The sequence below is a fragment of the Pieris napi genome, chromosome 4 (genome assembly GCF_905475465.1).
Source record: "Pieris napi chromosome 4, ilPieNapi1.2, whole genome shotgun sequence".
NCBI lineage: Eukaryota > Metazoa > Arthropoda > Insecta > Lepidoptera > Pieridae > Pieris > Pieris napi.
In genome coordinates, this window is record NC_062237.1 from 11916946 (window position 1) to 11926835 (window position 9890).

At 39.1% G+C, this 9890-nt stretch overlaps 1 protein-coding gene across 2 annotated transcripts in view; it reads left to right on the forward strand.

Moving 5' to 3' along the window:
* Positions 1-9455, forward strand: part of LOC125048749 (membrane-bound alkaline phosphatase-like) — a 40644-nt gene extending 31189 nt beyond the window's left edge. For both annotated transcript variants that reach the window (XM_047647609.1, XM_047647608.1), the window contains exons 7-8: positions 6558-6878; positions 7970-9455. In XM_047647609.1, coding sequence (XP_047503565.1) covers positions 6558-6878; positions 7970-8271 — 623 coding nt within the window. In that variant the 3' untranslated portion in view covers positions 8272-9455. The remainder of the gene's footprint in view (positions 1-6557; positions 6879-7969) is intronic.
* The last annotated feature ends 435 nt before the right edge of the window (positions 9456-9890 follow it).

The window sequence follows — 9890 nt, forward strand, 5'->3', positions numbered from 1 at the left end:
TAATGAATAGCTGTTTACTCATACATGAGTTTTAACCGTGGCCACTACTTACCATACATTACTAAATCTGTTGAAATAGATCAACATCTTTTTTCAATACATCATCAAACATAATTTTACCTATTTATTAGGATTTTGCTGTTATTGAATAATGTATTTTAAATGCTATCTACGGCATCTAAACCTATGTTAATCTAATAGATATGCCTTAAATTTTCTGCAAAAAATGCAAGGGTTATGGATACTAGACCAATTATAAACGATGAGGAATTGAATCTGGATGATACAACTGTATTTCTCGGAATCACCATGGAATTTTAGGGATGTTTGCTTGAGGTTGACTCGTTCAGAATTACTTGGTCGATGTTAAAATAAAACTCCCTAATTACTTGTAGAGAAGAGGTGAAGATGGAATAGTGAATGATGAATGATTTTATTTACAAAACTGTGTACAATTATACTTAAAAATTATCCTACACTTACAACTAATATTGACATGTGGTGCCAAGATGCGGAGCGTTGATTGGTTGCGCAGGTACCAGAGTAGGCGATAAAAATGCGGCGCGGCAAAAAGTTGGCCTTTTTCTGCACGCAGCCGTCGAAGCGTACGAACGTGTTCTTCTCAGAACACTTCGGTATCGTAGCAATACGATAACGCTGAAAACTGTCCTTTTCAGGACAAATTATCGTATCTCGACTAAACGTCTAACAACTGTCCTTTTCAGGACATATTATTCTTGTTTCACGACGAAAACGTTTGACAACTGCCCTTGTCAGGGCAAATTACCGTGTCTTACGACACGATGAAACTGTTCTTTTCAGAACACACGACCGTAACTATTCTGATATGTTCTTGTCTGAACACATCACTGTTTCAATACGACACGTTAATCAATCACCTACAGGATTCCCCCTCTAGCGAAGCGTACCGCAGGCGTATAACGCGGCCTCGGCGAGTTGTCCTTGTAGGTATTGTGTTGTTCCCAATGTCTTGTTGTTTCAGGTCGTTGTCGTTTTGATGTTTCAGGTTGTTATCGTTTTGATGTTTCAGGTTGTTGTCGTTTTTATGTTTCAGGCTATTTAATGGTTCATGTGTTTCGTTCGCACTTGATGTGATTTGCTTGTTGCAGGTACTCGGTATTGTATCAGTGGGCACATCTGGCTCGGCAATTGTGTAGGCGGGTTTGAGTCTGTCAATAGAGATGTTTGTTTCACGGTTAGGTAACTGCAGCGTGAATATCTTGCTGTCTCGTTTTAGCACGCGATAGGGTCCGTCGTAGGGTGCTTGTAATGGCTTCTTTACGGCGTCTATGCGTACGAATACGTATTCACATGTTTGCAGGTCGCGGTGTATGAATATAGGTTTTGTATTGCTGTGTGGTTGGTTAGGCATTGGTTGCAAGTTACGAATTGCGTCGCGCAGCTGATCGATGAAGGCAGAGTCCATAATGACGTTATCTCGGGTCGTTGATAAGAAATCACCGGGTAAGCGTATGTTGCATCCGTAGGTAAGTTGGGCGGCGCTTACGCCGGTGTCACTTCGCATAGCGGCGCGTAATCCGAGTAGGACGGTTGGTAGCTCGTTAATCCAGCTTCTTGCGGTCTGTAGTCTTGCCTTCAATGCGGCCTTAAGGACACGGTGCCATCTTTCGATGATACCGTTACATTGTGCGTGGTATGAAGTTGTACGCGTTTTTTCGATTCCGAGTAAGCGAGAAAGAGATGCAAATACTCTGCTTTCGAATTGGCGTCCTTGGTCCGTTGTTATTGTAGCAGGGCAACCGAAACGGGAAATCCAACCTTCGTATAATGCTTTGGCGACGTCTTCGGCTGTTATTTCGCATAATGGGTATGCTTCGGGCCATCTCGTCGCTCTGTCGATCATTGTCACGAGGTATCGATGACCGGTGGCCGCGGTAGGTAGCGGACCAACGATATCGATGTGCACGTGTTCGAATCGTTCGGTTGGTGAAAATATTGATAATGGACTTGTTGTATGGCGTTGTATTTTAGCGCGCTGACACTGTAGGCATACTTTTGCCCACTTGCCGACATCTGCGTTCATTGAGGGCCAAAAGTAGCGTTGCGTAATTAATTTCCTCGTGGTCTTTATTCCAGGGTGGCTAACGTTATGTACTGCGTCGAATGCGGTACGTCGGTATTCTTCAGGTAGGTACGGACGTATGCATGAGGTCGAAGTTTCGCAGAGTAATTTAATGTTTGACGCGGGCAGGTTAACTTCCTTGAAAGATAGGTTGCTCTGTAGACTGAGTGCTTGCATTGTATCGCTATCGCGCTCTTGAGCTATTGCAAGTTGATTGTAGTCGATCGGCGATGGACATGTGATTGCGTCGATGCGTGATAATGCGTCTGCGGCTGCATTTTGAGACCCACTGACGTGTCGTATATCAGTGGTAAATTCGCTGATATAAAGTAGTTGTCGGGTGCGTCTCGGTGATTCGCTGTTTGTATTTGATTTTGTATAAGCGAAAGTTAGCGGCTTGTGGTCCGTGTATATTATTATTTCACGTCCCTCGAACATTTTTCGGAAGTGTTTGACAGCCATATAGATGGCGAGTAGCTCTCGATCATATGTACTGTAGCGAGTCTGTGCGTCGCTGAATTTCTTCGAAAAATAGCCGAGTGGTTGCCATGTGTTGTTCACAAATTGATTTAGTGCGGCACCAGCTGTTTTGTCACTCGCGTCGCTGAATATAGCAAGCGTCGCATGGTGAGACGGATGAGCGAGTAAAGCGGCTTTTTTTATGCTCTCTTTACATGCTTCATAAGCTTGCGTCGATTCAGCGGTCCAGTCGATCTTTGTTTTGTCACGTTTCTTGATGTTGTGCAGGTAGGTATTTAGCGGCGCTTGTATGGTGGCGGCGTCTTTGATATTTTCGCGGTAGAAGTTTATCATACCGAGAAAACGTCGCAGCTCTTCTACGGTTTGTGGCTTTGGAAAGTCTGTGATGGCCTGTACCTTCTCTTGGGGTGGCTGTATTCCTTCCGCCGTGACTTGATGACCGAGGAATTTGACAGTTGGCTGGCCGAAAACACATTTTGATGGGTTTATGGTAATGCCGTATTCTTCTAGTCGCTGTAATACGGTGCGTAGATGTTTTCGGTGCTGTTCCTCGTCGATTGACGCTATCAGTAAATCATCAACGAAAGGAAATACGAAGTCGAGTTCGCGCAGTACTTCGTGAATAAAACGTTGGAATGTCTGGCCGGCGTTCTTTAGACCGGGACACATGCGCGGGAACTCGAAAAGGCCGAATGGTGTTATGATGGCGGTTTTCTCCACATCTTGCTCGCTGACTGGCAGTTGTTGGTAGGCGCGGTTGAGGTCGAGTGTGGAGAAAATTTTCTTCCCTGCGAGTTGGTAAGTGAAATCACGTATGCGTGGTATGGGATACCGATCGGGCTTGGTTATGGCGTTGAGCCTTCGGTAATCGCCACACACGCGTAGGTCTCCATTCTTCTTTGGCACGACGTGAAGAGGTGATGCCCAAGGGCTTTTGCTTGGTCTGCATAACCCTTGATCAATCATGCTCTGAAATTCCTTTCTGACCATTTCGTAACGATGCGGCGCAATGGGGCGTGGCCTGCAGTGAAGAGGCGGTCCATTTGTTTCAATGAAGTGTTCGACGGAATGTTTAGGACTAAGCTTCATTGAAGTGAGCCTAGTTGTGCCTGGGAAATCTGCTAGTATGCTGTGGTAATTTTGCCCAATGTCTATACTGCGAACTGTAGGTATGCCCGCAGTACTGAGTTGAGCGTTAGTTACCAGCTGTGTTTTCCCGTCGATCAATCGTCGGTTTTTTACGTCGACAATGAGGTGGTGGTACTGTAAGAAATCTGCTCCCAGGATTGGCTTGGACACATCTGCTACGACGAATTTCCATGTGTATGGTCTTCGGAGGTTAAGATCGAGTGTGAGTGACTTCTCTCCGTATGTAGGAATTACAGTGTTGTTGGCGGCGTAGAGTTGAAACGGCAGTGGTTTTTCGCGTGAGCCTTTTTTCTTTGGTAGCACGGAGATATTGGCTCCTGTGTCGACCAAAAAGGTAAGTTTCGTTACCCTGTCGGTAACGAAAAGGCGGTGTGATGATTCGGTAACGCCAGTTCCCGCCGCGGCCAGCGTTACTTTTAGTTTTCCGACTGGTTAATAGGCTTGACACTGCACGGTGGTGTGCATTTCTTCGCGTCCATACCGTAGCGATGATGGTAATAGCAGTACGGCATTGGAGATTTTTTTCGGCTTCGGTCTTCCATCTGCGACTCTCGTCGGTTTTCGTTGTGATGTGGAGATGCGTTCCGCGAGCGTGATAGGTAACGGTGTTTAGGGCGACGGTTGCTGTAGTTGTCAAGAGGTTGTGCTCGTAGCTCAGCAACTTCTGAAGACAATCTTCTTATTTCACCGATGATTGTGTCGATGGTAGATTGTTGCGGATGAGGTGGTGGCACGCGGAGCGACAGTGAAATACCGGAGACTTCTTGGCTCGACGGTGTTGATGAAGTTAGACGCTCTGCACTGGAATTTTCTGTTGTCGACATCTTCAATGTTCTTGGTGTTCTTCTCGGGGTTCTTCTCGGGTTGTTCTTCTCGGGTTGTTCTTCTCGGGGTCACCACTTTAGGGATGTTGCTTCGGGTTGACTCGTTCAGAATTACTTGGTCGATGTTAAAATAAAACTCCCTAATTACTTGTAGAGAAGAGGTGAAGATGGAATAGTGAATGATGAATGATTTTATTTACAAAACTGTGTACAATTATACTTAAAAATTATCCTACACTTACAACTAATATTGACATGTGGTGCCAAGATGCGGAGCGTTGATTGGTTGCGCAGGTACCAGAGTAGGCGATAAAAATGCGGCGCGGCAAAAAGTTGGCCTTTTTCTGCACGCAGCCGTCGAAGCGTACGAACGTGTTCTTCTCAGAACACTTCGGTATCGTAGCAATACGATAACGCTGAAAACTGTCCTTTTCAGGACAAATTATCGTATCTCGACTAAACGTCTAACAACTGTCCTTTTCAGGACATATTATTCTTGTTTCACGACGAAAACGTTTGACAACTGCCCTTGTCAGGGCAAATTACCGTGTCTTACGACACGATGAAACTGTTCTTTTCAGAACACACGACCGTAACTATTCTGATATGTTCTTGTCTGAACACATCACTGTTTCAATACGACACGTTAATCAATCACCTACAGAATCAAAACTTCAGTGGTCCCCTCATATTAACGGATTGGCGAAGAGACTTAGTTCTGCAGCCTACGCGGTTAAAAAAATTCGCTCACTAACTGATGTCGATACAGCTAGACTTGTTTATTTTAGTTACTTTCATAGCTTAATGACTTATGGCTTATTATTATGGGGTCATGCTGCTGATGTCGAAACTATTTTCATCCTGCAGAAGAGGGCTATTCGTGCAATCTATAATTTAAAATGTAGGGAATCTCTTAGACATAAATTCAAGGAAATTAATATACTTACCTTTCCCTCGCAATATATTTATGAAAATATTATGTATGTATACAAAAATAGTGATAAGTTGACTAGAATAGAACATACGCACAATGTTAATACACGGAACAAACGCAGGCCGCAATTTCCCCGTACTAGACTATCCAAAGTTAGTAATTCTTTTTTGGGGAAAGGGATACTCTTCTTTAATAAAATCCCAGAGGCTCTTTTATCTCTGCCTTTCAATAAATTTAAGAAATGTATTAAAGAAAAGCTGTGTAAAAAGGCTTACTATAAAGTCAACGATTATCTAGTTGATAAAAGGGCCTGGGACTAGTGCTAGACAGGCTACCTCTAATTAATTTGCGATATTTGTTTTAAAATAAGTGTTATTTGATGATTTGATATTTTAAAAGAGTACCGAGAGTTTTTTACGCCGGCTTTTTCTCTCGGCCTACACCCTCTGTCTTCTTTGCCGATGAGTAGGGATGCCTACAAATTGAAATTTAATGACGTGGAATAAGTGATACATGTATCTTATGTTCCATAATAAACATATTTTATTTTTTTATTTATTTTATAATATTCTCCTCCTGAACTCCTCCGAAACGGCTCGACCGATTCTCATGAAATTTTGTCTGCATATTGGGTATGTCTGAGAATCAGACAACATCTATTTTTCATCCCCCTAAATGTTAAGGGTAGTCCACCCCTATTTTTTTTTAATTTCTAAATAATTTTTTATTTTTTTATTTTTTTATGATACAGCATTAAAAAATACATACAACCCCTAATTTTCGCCCCTCTACGATCACCCTATTTTTATTATAGTAGATAGTTATTTTTATTGAACTTAAAAAAATATACATGGCAAAACGACGTTTGCCGGGTCAGCTAGTAGTATATAAAAATAATTGTGTAGAGATAAAAGCACTGAAGGTTCTAAAATTTATAAACAATATGACATAACAAAAGTCTTCACCAAGTCTCATTGGAGACAACTTATTACGGAATGATAAGGAAGTCAGTTTTACACTGCAAAAACAAATTAACCAATTTTAACATTAATTTTGTGCGTTTCAGGAGGCCGCATCGACCACGCCCACCACGACAGCTACGCACTTCTAGCGCTCGATGAAACAGTGGAATATGCGAAAGCGGTGAAAAAAGCCAAGGCCCTAACTAACCCTGAAGATACGCTGATAGTGGTCAGTTCCGACCACGCCCACACTATGACAGTGGCTGGTTATCCCTCACGAGGGAATGATATATTAGGAGTAGTTGATACAGCAAGAGGCATGGATGGAAAGCCGTATACTACAATTAGTTATGCCAATGGGAAAGCCAAGTCGTTGGACGAAAGCGGCAGAGTGGACGTAACGCTGCATAGTGAATTTTCTAGTAGTAAGTATAATAATAATTTATTTCCAAGATGGTACAGAGATTTTATGGTGGTACAATCTGAACTTCTCATATTCTGTCACACAAATTTATCTAAATGAAATTGATATAGCTTTTTGTTTTTAATAGTAATCATAACAATATAATACAGTATTTACAATTTTATTACCCTACATATAATACGTATTCATAAAAGTAATTACAAATTAATAAAAATAAAATTAAAACAAATTTAAATAGTTTGATCCCTGTGTTCCTTTAACGCTGGCAGCATTTCCTGGCTTTTCCTATTTTACATAGTAGTTAAATATTACATAACATTGTGATATAATCATATCATCATAGTCTAATATTATATCACTACATCATCAGATTATTACAAGATATTATTACATTATTAAATTAAAAATATAATTTTTTTTTCCAAAAGTAGCATATAAAGTCTAGTAGGAAGATCGTTGAATGTTTTTGATATATTATTATAAACCTTGATTGTCTGTGTATTGATGTAGTCTGTGACGTTTTTGTAAAAAATAGCAATTTTGACATTAGAAATGACATAACTTAGTTTCTTATCTATGTCATTAGAAAATTATCAATCTTATTGGGTCATTTAAAAGTACTCATCTTTATCTGTCTCTATTCATGACAACGTAAACACAATTTGACAGAAAAATACATGTGCTTAAGTTAAAATGTGCAAATAGATAGAGAGTTAGTCTCCACAATTAAAAGGCAAATATAATGAAGAAGAAATTGTTCAAGTTTTGTAATTAGTAATATCAGGCCTTAAATATTATTCTTAAATGCTATACCCCAAATAGTAATTGAAAGTTTTGTGTGACAAAGTGATAGTTGATAAAGTGTTGACATATTAGACCAAAGCTTTCTTTAACCATTTGCTTTTTTTTATTACACGGCCATGAATATGAAGAATATTTGAATGTTATCTTAGTTATCAACAACAGAAAAAATTCTTCCGTTCTTATCAAATAATCAGTGCAATGTTGAAGAAATAGCATAAAAATAAATTATTCGTTTCAATAAATACTATTAAAATCCTTTATATTAAAAAAAAATACTCTTATTTACAGAAGCGTTAGATTACTCCTACCCAAGCTTGGTTCCCCTTGACTCCGAGACCCATGGAGGTGAAGACGTAGCAGTTTACGCATCAGGACCATGGCAGCATCTCTTCACGGCCAGCTACGAACAATCCGTTGTTCCGCATTTAATGGCATATGCTATGTGTATTGGTGAAGAAAAACATGAAAACTGCGAACCAAAAATGGGTCATAGAAGCTTTTGGACCTCTGACAGTATAGCGAATAAACCAAATAAGTATTTTGTAATTTTAACTTGTGTGATACTTGGCTGTGTTAGATTTTTAGGTTAGTTAGACAACGCCATCTAGATCTTATAAGGGACAGAGACACGAACAATTTCCAACACGTTTTTGACGCAGCGATCGGCTCGGTATCTTTCTCTCTGTATCTCTGTACCCTTAGTTTAAGAAAAGTTTTATAAAAGATTCCTAGTAACACTAAAGTAATTTGGCAGCATTGAACAATAACGTCCATTTAAGAAGATCAAACAATCATTAATAATAATAATAAAACCAATTTCACGATTTTCAAGTAATGAATCAACTATTTGTTTTAGTCACTTAAAACAATTGAACGATCAATAACCAGCGCCATTCCTGCAGCCATTACTTTCCTATGCATATTATAGTAATCAATACTTTACTTGAAAATCGTGATCCCATAAATAATACGATCGGTTTATATAACTTGACGTTGCGGCATAATATATTATTGTACTTAAATCTCGAATACATTTAGAATAAGAATATATAATGTTAATTTAGGCTAAAAACTTAATTTATTGTTAGAACTGTATATTAAATTTATGACGTGAAAATAGCATTTTTAACGCGTTTTAAACATTGATTATTATAAAACAATGTTAGAGAGAACTATTTTTTTCTCGCGATCTTTTAATAGTCTCAATCTCCCCGAAGATTAAGAAATTTCCTAATATATATTTCTATTCCTTTTCCTATATATTCAATATTCATAGTCTAGGGGGCCCGCCGTCTCGCGAGCCCCGCCCCTAAGCTTTGGTTCTCTCGGAGTAACAGATTTTTCAATTTTATGCAGAAATTTTCCAGTTGCGATCTGAAGCTTCTTAATATCTTGGGTAACTCTCGGTAGTTACCTTATCGATTTGTTGATTGAAGCTCCATATACTGGACACTCTATAATGAGATGCATTATTCTGACTTGTTTGTAGGTCGCACGTACATGTTGCATCTGATTTAAGGTTAAATCTGTGCAGGTATTCAAGTTAGTCCTAACACCTGCTATGACATTTAACACCTATTCAAACTGTGACAATGTTATTAGTAATCGGGTGTTAATAAATTAGTACAAAAACGCGTTTTAAATGTTCTTTTTTAAATAATTTTGTTCCTTATTTGTATAATATATAAAATGTATTTTGGCAAAACACAAGAGTAGCCGAGTATAATTGGTGTGATTTATTTAAATTATGGTGCAAATACTCACGCAAGGCTGGAAGCAATTGGGTGTATGCTTGCTTACTCTTTTCGGCCACGTTGCATTCGTTTGATGCAACTTGCGCCATGAGAGATGAGACAAGAGACTAAAACTTAGTATTAGATTTCCAGTCCGATTTTTATGCGTAGGCAAGCAAGCATACTATTCGAAACGGTAAATCAGGAGTGCTCGGATTTTTGTAGCTGCCTCGACTTTTCAGATTCTCGGCGAGTATGTACATCCAAAAGTTTTAAATAAGCTCATGGCTGATATACGATTTATTTTACTAAACTTGGAATATTAAAATAATATATAATATAGGTATAATATTATATATTATTTTATATATAATATTATAGCTATTATATAGTAGTATTAAGTCGGTGCTGAAATTGTAAATATCTAAATGATCCATATTAATTATTTATAAGTACATGAAAAACAAACAATAAAG